This window comes from Narcine bancroftii, chromosome 6, assembly GCF_036971445.1.
Source record: "Narcine bancroftii isolate sNarBan1 chromosome 6, sNarBan1.hap1, whole genome shotgun sequence".
Lineage (NCBI taxonomy): Eukaryota > Metazoa > Chordata > Chondrichthyes > Torpediniformes > Narcinidae > Narcine > Narcine bancroftii.
Genome location: NC_091474.1, coordinates 136,186,834 through 136,202,394, shown reverse-complemented (window position 1 = coordinate 136,202,394; position 15,561 = coordinate 136,186,834). Strand labels below are relative to the sequence as shown.

Here is a 15,561-nt window from a genome sequence, read left to right as displayed (position 1 = left end):
GTGTTCAACAAAAGTATATCCCAGTTAAAAGTAAGGGCAGGGACAGCCAGCCTTGGATAACTAAGGAAATAAAGGAAGGTATCAAGTTAAAGGATAATACATACAAAGCCACCAAGAGTGGTAGGAACTGAAAGATTGGGAAAGCATTAAAAAGCAACAAAGAACCACGAAGCAAGTAAGATTAGTTACAGAAGTTAATTTGTGGAAAATGTTAGTCCCTTGGAAAAATGAGACAGGGAAATTAATATTTGGTAATGCAAAAATGGCTGATGTCTTAAATGACTATTTTCTGTTACTCTTCATAGTGGAAAACATATGTCACATGCCAAAGATAGATCAAATAAATTTGATGGGAGCTGAGGCCCTGGGTACAACTGCTATCATTAAAGAGATAGTGCTAGGCAAACTTGTGGGACTAAAGGGAGATGTCCCCTGGTCCTGATGCACTTTATCCCAGGCTACTAAAAGAAATGGTGCAAATTAGAGTAGAAATGTTCGCAATAATTTACCAAAATCCTCTGGACAAGTCCCAGCAAATTGGAAGACTGAGAAATTCATCCTACTGCTTAAAAAAGAATATAGTCAAAAGTCTGGCAAATATAAGCCAGTTAGTTCACTTAGCGTCTGTAGTCAGGAAAATGCTGGAGCTATCATTAAGGAAGAAATAATGAGACATCTGGATATAAGTTGTTCCTTAAGGCAGACTCAGCATGGATTCAGGAAGGGCAGGAAATGTTTGACAAATTTACTAGAGTTTTTTGAAAATATAATGAGCGCAGTAGATAGAGGGTAACAGGTGGATGTTGTGTACTTGGATTTCCAGAAAATGTTTGATAAACTGGTTTTCCTAGAGAGAAGTAAATATGGATTTCTCTACCCAAGGAAGCAGTGGAAGCTGCCTTATTAAATATATAAAATTTTGCATGGCAGGGTGAATTAAGGGTGATGGGTAAAAAGGTAGAAGATGGAGCTGAGTCAACAGCCAGATCTGCAATGATCTGATTAACTTGCATAGCAGGTTAAACGAGACAGATTACCTATTCTGACTCCCGTTACTAAAAAAGAAGTTGCTTGAGACTGGAGAATAGCCAATAACCTTTGTTCAAGCATTTGACAAGGTCCCTTATCATGGACTGGTCCAGAAGATTAATCACGTGCGATCCACAGTGGGTGGTTAAGTTGGATACCAGGTTGGCTTTGTTTATTGAAGAAATAAGGTAGTGTTGGAGGGTTGTTTCTCTGACTGAAGCTTTGTGACCAGTGGGGCAATGCAAGGATCGTGATTTGTGATGTATATACCTCAGTTTGTGGTAAATGTAAATAATTGGATGAAAATGTGGATGGGTTGATTGGGCAAATGTGTAGTTGACATGCAAAGTGCTGATTTTTGGATCAGGAGGAACATTGTCAAATGATATTACAAGATACACATTAGTAAGAAATTTGGACAGATTTCAAATGAAATTTAATCTGGACAAATGTGAGATGTTGCAAGTTGGGAGGTGAAATGCAAGAGGAAAGTATAGTTAGTAAACAGTAAATTAAAGAATCCTCAGGAGCACTTATCTGCAGGATCTTGGAATGGAAATATATAACTTCCTGAAAGTGGCAACATGGGTGGATAGGGTTAAAAAGGCATACAGCATGCTTTACATCTTCAGTCAGGGCATGAGTGTGAACGTCAGGAGTATTGTGTGTAACCGCACTCTTGGAAGGAATGTGAAAGTTTTGGAGACGGTGTGGAAGAAGTTTACTAGGATGTTACCTGGATTGGACTGTATTAGCTGTAAGGAAATGTTGGACAAACTAAGAAATTTTGTGTGGAGCTGACGGGTGACCTGATGGAAATATTTACAATTATAAGAGGTATAGACATAGTTTTTTTTCCTCAGGGCAGAAATATCAAATAGTAAAGACAGGTTTAAAGTGAGAGGAGAAGAGATTAAAGGAGATTTACAAGGCACATTTGGTACATGCTCAGAACACACTGCCAGAGGAGGTGATGGAAGCAGATACAATTGCAATATTTCAGAGCTATTTTGACAGCCACATGAAGGGATCTAGATATGTGCAGGTAGATGGGTCTTGTTAAGATCAACATTATGATCACTACAAAAAGCCAAAGGGCCTGTTTCTGTGCTGTACTGTTCGATGTACTCCTTATATCAGGTTGCTTAATTTAATGCCTAAATGAACAGAGCTTGCCTTTACCCCCATCATCTTCTTCTCTCATGTTCTCTCCCCTTCCATCCTACCTGCTGCTCTGCACCTTTAATTGCCCTGTGCCAACCTCTTTATCCCTTCTGCATTCCATCTTCCACTTCTTTCTCTCACCTGCACTCTTCCACAGCATCTCCTCTCCAGACCTGTACCCCCTAGTCCTCTCCCCTGCCCTGCTCTCTCCTTGCATGTGCCATTCTTTTCTCTCCCCTACAGCTCTCTCTCCTCCCCTCCCCTGTACTCACATATTCACATTCCCCACAATCTGTATCCTGCAATGGCAGGAGCTCATATGGGCCTTGTGCAAGGACTGTTCGATTACCTTGGGCCACTTGTGCTACTGGAAGTGCAGACTCATGGAATGACTGCAACACAAGAGGCTGTTTGAGTAGCTCCTGACAGATCAATCCATTCTATACTATTGGCTGCTCTTTCAGAGGTGGGAAAAGGTAGGATTTTTTTAGATGTAAGGGTTTGATGTAAAAAAAACTCGAGTGAGTGAATAAGTAAGTAGAGGTCAAGACTATTAGGTAAGTGGTGAGGGGGTTGAGGGAGGAGAGGAAATTCACTTGGATTTTTAATTATATGGAATGCTCTGGCTGAATATATGGTGGATAGATAAATAATTTTGATAATTGGATGTATTTGAACTTAAGAGTTGTTGTCTTCAGAAAAAAGCAAAATATGGAAATCTTATATTTGATCTCAGCATTCTAATGAGATCTCCCAGTTTTAACTCATTTCAATTCCCTGCCCCCATTCCCATGCCAACATGTCTGTCCATGGTCTCGTGCACTGCCCCCAGCCCTTCTTCCCTCCTCCCCCAGCCTTTTTATTCAGGCACCTGTCTGCTTTTTGCTCATACATTGACAAAGGGTTCAGGCCTGAATCATTGGTTATATATATATCTTTGCCTCCTATGGATGCTGCATTCCTGCTGAGTTTCTCCATTGATTTGTGATGTAAACTACAATTACAGCATGTGCAGACTTTCTTGTTTCATAGTATTCTAATGAGGCCTGATTCTTTGAAACATATCTTAAATCATATTAAATGATTAAATGACCAAACAAGCATGAGTTGTTTGGCTATGTCCCATGTACTCACTATTGTACTGGCTTCACTGCATGAACTGCTCTGATAATGCTAGAGTGGTGGGAGCTCCTGTCTTAAGTTTCACTCAGGCAAAAATATAATTTTGGATGGCAGCAATTCGACACTTTTCCACATGACATTCTCTGCTGGAGCTTCCTTGACATGCTGGAAATCCAATATTAAAAACAACATGGAATTGAAAATACATGCAAAGTATCAACTGTCAATAGGTCTGCAGCCATGCTGGTAGATTGTTCCTTTGTTGAAGTTTTAGTCTTTGCCTGAATCAGCTTTGTATCCAACGCTGGCAAGTTAGAAGACTAACTAAGCAACAATTACAGTAACATATCAAGCATCATCCAAAATCCATCCTCTACTGTTATTGAACAGCCTGTTACTAAACTGATCTGAGGTGTTTCAAACGAGTATTTGTCAACAGAGGCGAGAGTGAAGAAGTCAAGAAATGCCATTCAGAGAAGCACTGAGACCGGTATGGCAGTGGAAATGCGACGCATGACACGGCAGGCCAGCCGGGAATCCACTGATGGGAGCATGAACAGCTATAGTTCAGAAGGAAAGTAAGTATACTGAATCGTCTTGGTATGTATGCTCGCCTATGGCTGGGATCCAATGTGTCTGATGGTGGGAAAACAGGATGCATCAATCAATAATAAGAAGGCATTATTAGTAACCAGTTAGGACTACACTGTTACAGTGGCAGTGATCCAGGTTTGAATCCGGCTCTGTCTAAGAGTCACTGCCAGGCAGGTAAATGAAGGTGGATAACCGCAAAGGTAAGAATGAGTCTGGGGTAGGGATGGGAGTTTTGGAAGTAAGAGGAGGAGATTGTTATGGTGTTATGATCAGTAGCAGTGGCCAGCAGAGGAGTGAGATCAGGTGTTCAGCTTGGGCCTCAAGGAGGTATTTGACCTTTGATTTCTATCTGCTGATGCCTGCACAGGTATAGCATTGCATGGAATTTTTTTTGACATTTGACTTTGGGGTGTATAGGTATATAGTTCCATGAAAGTGGCATTGCATGTAGACAGGGTAATGAAGAAGGCATTTGGCATGCTTGGGGATTGAGAAAAGGAGCAGTAATGCCAGGATACAACTGTACATCACTGTCCTGGTCACCTGGAAGAAAGAGATCATTAAGCTGAAAAGGATGCAAAAAAGATTTGCAAGGGTGTTGCATGAATTGGGGACAAATAATAAAGAGAGACTGGATAGGCTGGGACTTTTATCCCTGGAGTCTTGGGGGGGTGGGGGGGGGGGGATTTTTTGAAGGTTTATAAAATCTTCAGGTAAATAGTCATGGCCTTTATCCCAGAACAGGTAAATGTAAATCTAAAACTAGAGGGCATGGATTTGAGGTGAAAGGGGAAAGAGTTAACAAGGACCTGAGGGGCACCTTCTTCACACAGAGGGTGGGGGGAGGGGGTATATGGAATCAGCTGCCAAAAGAAATGGTAGGAGCAGGGGCAATTGTGATGTTCAGCCAGGCACATCAATGGGAAAGGTTTAGAGGGATTTGGGCTGAATGCAAACAAATGGAATGAGCCTATTGGTCAGCATTGACAACTTGGGCTGAAGGGCCTGTTTCCATGCTGAAGAACTCTATGTAACTGCACTGGAGAAGATGCAGGGGAGATTCATCAGGATATTGCCTGAAACTGATGATTTTAGGCTCAGGAAGTGACTGGATAGCCTAAATTTAATTTGCTTAATTTGGAGATACAATACGATAACTGGCCTTTCTGGGCTATGAAGATGTGACACCTAAGTACACCCATGTGACCAATTAAACTACTAAGCCGGTATGGTTTTTCCTTGGAGTGGAGAAGGAGAGCTTGAAAGAGAAATAAATATCTGAAGTACTGAAAATTTACTCTTGGTAATAGTCCAGGTGATGCAGGATTGGAAATCAGGGAAAGAGGGTTGTCACTCATCCCACTTGTGCTGGCTGTGAATCCACTTCTCATTGACATCGCACAGTGACAAGCAGCAATGTGGCTTGTAAATTTTTATTCCACTAACTGCTGTTGTCTGTTCTAGTTTATTTCCTGGGATGAGATTAGGTGCTGACAGTCAATTCAGCGACTTCCTCGATGGTCTGGGTCCTGCACAGCTTGTTGGAAGACAGACATTAGCCACACCAGCCATGGGTAAGTGACAATTTACTACATCCATACCCAGGGCACTAACAGGCTTCCAAGCACAGTGTTGCCATCTAGGGCCCCACTATGAGGAACCACTTAACTGTGGGCAGTCATTTCAAGTGTATTTATCATCATATTATACCAGTTCAACCTGATGAAACAGCATTCTCCAATCCGTGTAAAACTGTGCAAACACACATACAGACATAACATACACACAACCAAATGATACATACACACTACATATTTACACATATTAAAAAAAATATTATTAATAAATAGAATTTCGGAGAGTTGTATTAGCAACTCAACAGTCATTCAGCAGTCTCACTGCTCGTGAGAAGAAACTGTTCCTCAGCCTGATGGTTCTAGCTTTAATACCAATGGAAGTAGCTAGAAGATGCAGTGTGCAGGATGGTAGAGGCCCTCCCTGATTTTGCCAGCCCTCTTTAAACAACAATCCGGGTAAGTCACATCGATTGGGGAGGGGGACACCCCAGTGATCCTCTCTGCCACTTTAATGGTCCTGTGCATTGACCTCTGATCTGATGCTCTACAGCAACCATACCACACTGTGATGCAGAAGGCCAGGACACTCCATAAAGCTCCTGTACAAAGTTGACAGAATGGTGGCCGGTTTCCTTGCCCGCCTCAACCTTCTAAAGAAGTGCAGTTGCTGTTGTGCCTTCCTGACAAGTGAGGAAATGTGCAACAGGTCACTTCTCAAGTGGACTCCGAGGAATTTGCTGCTCTCCACTCTCGCCACTACCAGGCTATTATTATATAATGGAGGGTGGTCATCCCTGGTCCTCCTAAAGTCCACAGTCATCTACTTTTCTTGTCCACATTGAAACTCAGGTTGATATTCTTGCACCATTTTATAAGATGTTCCACCTGTAGTGTGACTCATTGTTTTTGCTGATGAGGCCAACTACTGACGTGTCATCTGAAAACAATGACTCTTGGAGCTGGAGCTGGCATTACAGTCATGCATCAGTAATGTGAACAGGAGCAGGCTGAGCACACAGCTCTGAGATGCACCAGTGCTCAGTGTGATGGTTCTTGATATTCTGCTTCCAACCCAAGCAGATTGGTCTTTTTGTAAGAAAGTCCAGAATCTAATTACAGAGAGGGGTGTTGAGTCTCAGCGAGGCCAGTTTCACCACCAGCTTCTGGGGTATGATTGTCAGTAATTTATCTTTACTTTCTCTGGATGCTTCCAGATTGGCTGAATTCCTCCAGCATTTCAGTGTGTTTTACTACATCTGCAGACTTTTGTGTTTCACCCTGATTGTATTAAATCCCAAGGTTAAGCCTGGTGTATGAGGTGTCATTCTCTGAAGTGCACTTTGATGCGTTCCATCACCAGATGTTCCAAGTAGTTCATAATGCTGGAGGTCAGTGCCACTGGGTTGTAGTTATTGAGGCTTGTTACTGTTACTTCTTTGTTCTGGGGACGATGAACTTGATGAAGATCTCCATAAGGATCTCCATCTGATGGTCTGCACAGGACTTCAGTACGCAACCAGGTATGTTGCCTGGAAGAACTCAGTTTACACCATTTTTTTCCCCCTATCTATTGGCAGTGGTGATATCTGTGTGGGGGGAGGGGGAGCATTCATGGCTCACCTGGTGAGACTGATCAGGCACGAAAGTCAGACAGAAGTAGCATAAGCAGCTGGGCACTCACTTCTGGTCTATTGTGAACTGTTCTTCTTTGAGAAAAGACTCATCCACATGATGCCTTCAGTAGCAAAATGCTTTGTAGCCATTGAACTATGTGGTCGCCATTGGTTAACAAGGTAACAATTAGTGTGCATACAGCAACTCTTATAAACACCAATGCAATGTCCGGAAAGACAATTTTTAGTTATACAGACTGAAGAATAAAATATGCTAAGACAGTGTGGATAGCTCTCCATCTGTCTTTGAAAGCTGCCCTAAAGTCCACATGAGTGCAGTGATGGGCCCTGGATTGAAGGTTTCATCCAAGAGCTGGTGCCTTTATCAATGTAGTGGTACATAGGGACATTGGACTAAATCTGTCTGCAGAGACTCGGGGGCTCAGCTTATTGATGTGAAGCAGATACCACAGCACATGTGATCCTGAGTCCATTCCAGCATGAAAAAATTGCAAAGGTCATCCTTCAGGGAGAATCATAGAAAATAGTAGCAGGAGAAGGCCATTCAGCCCTTTAAGTCTGCTCAACCATTCAATATGATCATTGCTGATTATGCTATCCAGGTACCCTCTTCCTACTTTCTCTCCATAGCGCTTGATCCCTTTAACCAATTAGGCTACACCCAACCCCAACCAACCAATTTTCCCCTGCAGCCGCTGCAACCGTGTCTGCCTGTCCCGCATCGGACTTGTCAGCCACAAACGAGCCTGCAGCAGACGTGGACTTTTACCCCCTCCATAAATCTTCGTCCGCGAAGCCAAGCCAAAGAAGAACTCCCTTTTGAATTAATCTCATTAAATGGCCTCACCAACTTTCTGTGGTGGGGAGTACCGCATGTCCAAGAAAGGTCATTCAGTGCAAAATATGACCCGATGCTGATTGAAAGGTTCCTGAGGTATTGGAGTTCCTTGGGTTCAGAAGTATGAGAGACCAGTAGCCCCAATTTTCTTGTGTGATGTAATTTTAATTGAAGGATCTTTTCTTGTTGAAAAATGTTATGTTTTGGAGAAGGGTTATTTGGGATTAATGTAACTTCCATGCTGAGCTGAATTAATATGTTTCTTAAGCTGTCTTTTAAGCTCCCTGATGCACCATCAATTACTCAAAAACTGAGGTTGAGAAACCAATAGGCTTTTATTCACTGAAGTAAAAAGACACATGCATACTGCTCAACTATCCTGCACTGAGGAGGGGGGCTGTGGGACAGTCACCTTTATACAAAAGCCTGTGGGAGGGGCCACAGGCACAGCTGGCCAATGGATGTGTCCAATCAGAATAACACATACAACAATGGTTTACCACATTCACCCCTCATTTTTAAAAAGAGCTCAGCGAGGTGAAGTGTTGCTTACAAAGTCACAAATTAAGTCTCTCAGGCGGCTGGTTGTTCATTGGGACCGTTGTAGTACTGGTTGTGACTATGGAGTAGTGACAAGGTTCTGGATGGTCTTGGACACCTGTATGTGCTCATCAGTGCTGCGCTGGTGGGTAAGCAACAATGAGTCTCATGTATCCTCTGTTGGGGCAGAGGCAGGGTACCATGGGTGGTGCATTGTGTGTGGTCAGGGGTGAGGGGGTTGTGAGGTGATCAGTGCATATCTCCAGGGTCCCTGGAGGAGCCAAATCTCTAACGGAGACAATGATCTCATGTCCATCAGCATACGCCATGTATGCTCATTAGGGGTTGGCATGGAGGAGATGCATCCTTTCAACCAGGGGGTTGGCTTGTGGCTCCTCACATGTTTACGGAGTAAGATTGGCCCTGGGGATTTCAGCCATGCCAACAGCGTGGTCCCTGTCGCAGATTTCCTGGGAAAGGAAAGGATACGTTCATGCGGTGTGGCATTCGTGGCAGTACATAAAAGGGACTTGATGGTGTGGAGAGACTCTGGGAGGACCTCTTTGCCAGTGGGAGACTGGATGTCCCCTTGATCACAAGGCCAGGAGGACAGCCTTCCAGACCATGGCACTCTCCCTTTCCACTTGTTCGTTCCCTCAAAGGTTGTAGCTAGTGGTCCTGCTCGTGACAATGTCCCTAGACAACAGGTATTGGCACAGCTCATCACTCATTAAAGATGACCCTTGGTTGCTGTGGATATAGCTGGGGAAGCTGAATAGAGTGAAGGGACTGTGCAGGGCCTTGATGACTGTGGCAGCAGTCATATCAGAGCAAGGAATGGGACACGGGAGTATTCGTCAATGACATAGATAAAATGCACGTTGCAATCTGTGGAGGGCAGGGATCCTTTAAAGTTAACACTGAGGCATTCAGAGGGGTGGGTGGCTTTTATCAATTGTGCCCTGTCTGGCCGGTAGAAGTGTGGTTTGCATTCAGTGGAGACCTAGCAGTTCTTGGTCGTGGATCTGATCTCTTCGATGGAGTTTGGCAGGTTGCGGTTGACGTTGGTCATCAAGAAAGAGGCCCAAACCATTGTCGAGGCAGTGCAGCACTGGCGCCATTACCTGGCTGGTAAATGATTTACCCTGATAACTGATCAACATGCAGTTGCATTCATGTTTAACAACCAGCAGCGGAGAAAAATTAAAAACGACAAGATACTGAGGTAGAGAATTGAAATGTCCACCTACAATTACAATATCTTGTACCGGCCAGGGAAACAATTAGCCATCGGACACCTTGTCTTGCGGGACCTGTGCCAGTGTGCAGATTGACTGCTTACAAACCCTCCTTAATGATCTCTGCCGGATCTCTTGTCAGAACCACATGCTGTCTGAAGGGGAACTTGCTGTTCTAAGAGGGCCATGTGGTTTTGCAAGCAGAGAGAGTCAAACAGGCTTTTATGTGTGTGTCTGTGTGTGTGTGTGAGAGAGAGACACACACAAAGATCAGTTCTACAGTGATACAGTCAGCAACAACAGCTGGGACTGGAACAGATCAATCTGGCAAGCTTGTGGAAAACCATATTTGGAAGATGGGTTGTGAGTTCTTAATTTAGCCTGGTCAAAGCCCTTGTGGTTCATGCAAGATGAGAGGACTAGCTGTCTAATGTTTCACTTGAAATAAGAGAAACCACAATAAGGAATTCTGTGGTGACCTGAAAGAAAGAGGTAAATATCTGGAGAACCCTGAAGGGGCAAGTTTCTTTAGCAATACACTGAAGTGTCTGGGTGTCCAGCATACAACAAATCTCTCTCTGAAAACCAACAAGAATCTTCTTGAGTGGTAACCATTTGCCTTTCAAGCACCAAAGCCTGGTGAAATTTGTAAATGTTAAATTCTGTGCACAGTCTAAGAATTGCCTGCAACCAGTGAACTTGGAAGAATGAGAAGTGAGATTGGACTGTGAGCCAAAGAACTTTTCTGAACTTATATGCACATTAAATAAATGTGTGTTTAGAATTAGAAGCGGGTTAAGTTAGGTTAGTTAAGTTAATAGTGATAAGTTAAAGTTTGATTCTGTTTTCATGTTTAAAGATAATTAAAAGCAACTTTTGTTTAAGTAACCATTTGTCTTGGTGAATATCTATTGCTGCTGGGTTTATGGCTCATAACAGTGTGGAGAGCCTGCAGGTCATGCGTGGTAGGTGAGTGGGTTGTTGGCCATGTACGATGGGGGGGGTTAGGTGCTGAGGGGTGGGTGGAGTGCAGCAGTTGGTTTGAAAATTGCCAGTTAAACACATTGAGGGGCGGAAGGAGCCCATTGAACTCCATGGTCACACTTTTAAGGTGACATTGAAAATTAAGTCCTAATAGCACGGTGCCACAGAGTTGTAACATTACCAAAAATTTAAAGTCTTTATCATCTGTACCGCTCACGGTTAGAGTCACTATGCAGTAGCACCAGACATCCGCCATGTGCGATCTGGAGGTCAAGGAGACCTTCTGGTTCACTGGCATTACTGCAAGGAGAAGTGCCTTAGTGTGTTGGGGGTGTATGAAGCTCTCTGTGCTCTCATTGTTGAATAGGCAACTCATCACGTGACCATTTACCTTAATGTCCATCATTGACCTGGTGAGCTGATGCAGGCTGTCTTGGTCAAGTGCGATGGAGGCCAATGTTGCATTGCTCTTTGTCGCTGTGATGGAGGATAGTGGTATCCAAGATGGCAGCCCCATGGTTCGCACATGTTGCTGCTGATTCCCGGTGATGGTGGCATCCAGGATAGCTGCCTCCACGATCCGAATGCGGTGCTGCTAGGTGTAGTGTCCCTTCTTCCTGGAGCTGGAGCAGGTTGAATCCTTTGCTGGTCAGCGTTTCCTCTGGTGCTTGCCCAGGCCGGAAAAGTAGCACCTTGGGGGGGGTCCCGGAGTACCGCAACTGTGGTTGTGTCACCAACGGAACAAGGTGAGAATGGTGGGAGGCATTCACAAAGCACTGCTGCCGTGGTCAGCTGGTTAGCAGAGTGAAGGGGTGGCGTCATGTCCCAAGATGGCAGCACTTGGGGTAACCACAAAGTGGCCACGTTCACAGGTCATTCTGAGGGTTTGAAGGTACTTGCTGTTTGTGGGCCACTAGTAGGTGCCTGGCATAGACAACATTGATATTCCACAGGTACTGGCCTTTAAGGATGTCTGTGGCCTCCTGGGATGATGTGGCATCCCTGATCATGGAGTACACCATGATGAAGACTCAGGAGTGCAGTACCTGCAGTTTATCGATTTCTGACCGCATGATGGCTGAAGATGGCTGCAGGAATGCTTCAAACCAGCATAGCCAGACTTCAAAGTTGGTAGATGCCTCAGGCGATTGAGGGTCGATTTCCAGCTTTTCTGGCTTCAGGATCTGCTCCTTTACAATAAACTTTTAGTGAATAAAATTGATGCACCATCAGTTACTCAAAGACTGAGGTTAAGAAACCAATAGGCTTTTGTTCACTAAAGAACTAAAGCACATCCATGCTGCTCAACTGTCCTGCACTGAACAGTCACTTTTGTAGAGGAGCCTATGGGAGGGGCCACAAGTACAACCGGCCAACCAAACAAATACATACAACAGTGGTTTACTACAATCCCTTTGTCTGATATACTGTGAATAAGCATCTCCAAAGTTCCAAATGCATTCTTCAGATTGTCTTTGAAATTTCTGTGTTTTCTCAGGTGACATTCAAATTGGGATGCTGGACAGGAAAGGGCAGCTGGAAGTTGAAGTAATTCGAGCACGAGGCCTCAGTCAAAAACCAGGCTCTAAGTCGCTCCCAGGTAAGTCAGCCACACACTTGACCTTTAGCACACCCTGTATCACATTGGCCACACTGGCGTGCAGACTAAACTAATCTATTTCCCTGAGGGGGTGACTCTTCAATTTACTTTAAAGGGAAGGTTTTTGGCACACAAGGCACAAATAACTGAAAATGAAAAGTTTAACAATTAATGAATAGGAAAAATATAGAGTTTGAAATTTTAAAAGTGATAAAACATACATGAAATCTTCATTGAGGATGCTGCTCTTCTGCTGTGGCCCCATGCATAAATGACCACATTGATCCTTAAGGAGACCTATTCTTTCCCAATGAAAGGGGCTTACCCTTCCCAAAGTTTATACAACTGAAACATGACTTGCCAAGTTTAACACTCTATACTCCAACCAATGAAACCCAGTATGCCATATGCCTTCTTTACCACCTTAACTACATATGTTGCATGTTCATGGAACTATGAATGTCAGAGCTCCTGAAGGACTATGCCCTGCAGAATCCTTTGACATCCTTTCTCTCTATTCACAACTCTACTGATTTTTTTGTCATCTGTAAACTCTCTAATCAGCCCACCTATATATTTGTCCAAATTAATTGCATATTTCACAAATAACAGAGAACCCAGCCCTAATTCTTGCAGAACATGGCTGGTTCCAGACCTCCAGTCAGAATAACATTCTCTGCCTTCAATGCCCAAGCCAGTTTGTAGCCAACTTTACCAAGTCATTGTGGATCCCTTTCGCTTTAGTCTTCTGGATCATTCTACTGAAAAGGACTTTGTTGAAGCTTCACTGAAGTAATTTTACACAACATGCCTTGCCTTATCAATCACCTTCATCACCTTCTCAAAAAACTCCTTTAAGACATGACACAACCCCCTCTCAAATCCTTACCAACTATCTATAATAATCCTCTGCTTATTATCCTAATAATCTATTTCTGAAAGTTGCCTGTGGTTTAAAAATTATACAAAAATCTCTGTCAAGACTCATGTCTTTTCTTTTAAAACATGGGATAAATCCCATCAAACTCTGTGGACTTATTAGCATGAATGTGGTTCTAGAGACCTAACACCACCACCTTCTTGATATAAAAATGCCCAGGAATATCAGCCTAACCTCCCCCTGATGTCACTATCCTCTGAGTACTTGTCCTTGGTGAGTACTGATATGATGTACACTTTTAGTACCTCACCACATCCTCTGACTCCAGGCATAAATTCTCTCCTTTGTCCTTGAGTTCTCCTACCCCTCCCCAGATAATATCTTGTTTAAAATATATGCATCAAATACTTAGGATTTTCTTTAATTCTATTTGCCAAGGTCATTTTTATGACCCCTTTTAATCCTCCTGATTCTGTTTAAAATATTTTATTTAAGATCAACACATATGTGACAAATTTAAAAAAACATATATCACAGTTACAGCGTTATTGATTAAATACGTGTTGATTTATATAAAGAAAAAGAAATAAGAAAAAAACTACAAAAGAACTCCATCTAAACCCTAAAAACCCCCCCTCCAAATCCCCAACCCCTTCTACCCCAACTAAAAAACTATGCTAAACTACAAAAAAGAACTAACTTACTGAAAAACATAATGAATATGAAAATATATTGAATTGGATTGCTTTAGGAAATGCTCCACGATTCCAAAAACATTTCACAAGAAAACATTATTTATTTATTAAGAGAAGACTTCTCTGTCCGGAGGTTTAAAGGAATTATTTATAAATTCAAACCTAATGTTCAAACATACAGTCTCCAAATCTGTAAAAATATAGAATAGTTACCTCTCAAATTGTATGTAATTTTTTTCTGATAGAATACAACTTTGAATCTCTGTTTGCCATCATCCTAGTGTTAAAGAAACATCTGATTTCCAGGTAATAGCTATATATTTCCTTGCTATCACCAGAGCTAATTAAACAAATTTCAACTGAGAATCTGTTAAATGTAATTTAGGAATTATATTTTCAAAATTCCCCATCACAAATAACTCAGGATTCAATGAAAAAACAACTGTAACTTGTTGCAAAAATTTACTAATGGAAATCCAGAAAGATTTTACTTTTGAACAAGACCATGTAGAATGAAGAAAAGTTTCAATATCTTCACCACATCTAAAACATTGATCTGATATATCCAATTTCGGAGATGTAATATATAACTGCTGTAAAAAATTATAATGAAGTAATCTATATCTCACATTAATTGTATTAGACATAACCTCTTTACACAAATTTATTGATCTATCGATATATTTGAATCTTGCTTCCATCTTTCCCTTGACTTAAATAAACCTAATTTAGGTACTTTCCCTTGTAATTTCATATATGCTATTGAGATAAACTTCTTAACAGTTCCATCAACAATCAGCTGTTCTAAATTTGTAGGATTTTTTAATACCGTATCTGGTCCTAATTTCTCTCTTAAATAAGGTCTCAATTGAAAGAAACAAAAAAGAGTATTATGCGGGATATTGTGGCGGCGCACATCTCTAAGAATGAACCGGCCCCTCTTGTACTGCCTTGCTGGCGGGGCAGCTGCAGAAAGATGGCACCATTGGGGCTTGCTCATTGCCTCGTGACTTAGGCCACAGCTCGTGCCCCGGGCAACATGGTGATTCACCACAACGCAAGACGGAACTCCTGTTGGCCTTAAAGGGGCATGCAAAATTCAAATAAACTGAAATCTCCACCATGTCCAGTGGTGTGTTTCTGTGTGTGTAGCAGCTGCCTCAAGGATTAATTAATGAGATTTTTGCTGACAAAAGACCCATCATTTTCAAACTTAAATCTTATTCCAAATATTAATCAATTGTTTCAATAATGGAGCATCTCTGTCAGCAACCATTAACCTTGGCTCCCATTTATAAATAAATTCATCAGGTATACTTTCTTCAATTTTATTTAACTCAATTTTCACCCATGACGGTTTAGTATTTCCAAATAAAGGAGCAAGAAACTTTAATTGTGCTGCTTTATAATATTCTTAAAATTAGGAAGTTGTAATCCATCTCATTCATATTTCCATGTTAAATTTTCTAACAATATTCTTGCCATCTTACCTTTGCAAAGAAATTTCCTAACTTGTTTATAATTCCTGGAAAAACAAAATTGAGGTACAGAAATTAGTAAAATCTGAAACAGGTATTAAATTCTCAGAAAAAATATTCATTTTAATACAATTAACCCTTCCAATTAAAGTTATAGGTAAGTTTATCCATTTTTTCAAATCTTCATT

General features: G+C 42.0%; 1 protein-coding gene across 1 annotated transcript in view; it reads left to right on the top strand.

The window, feature by feature from the left end:
- The window catches only part of rims1a (regulating synaptic membrane exocytosis 1a), a 172,606-nt gene that overhangs the window by 130,775 nt on the left and 26,270 nt on the right, over nt 1-15,561 (top strand). The window contains exons 10-12 of the mRNA XM_069886157.1: nt 3,755-3,893; nt 5,374-5,483; nt 12,219-12,320. Of these exons, the coding sequence (XP_069742258.1) occupies nt 3,755-3,893; nt 5,374-5,483; nt 12,219-12,320 (351 nt within the window). The remainder of the gene's footprint in view (nt 1-3,754; nt 3,894-5,373; nt 5,484-12,218; nt 12,321-15,561) is intronic.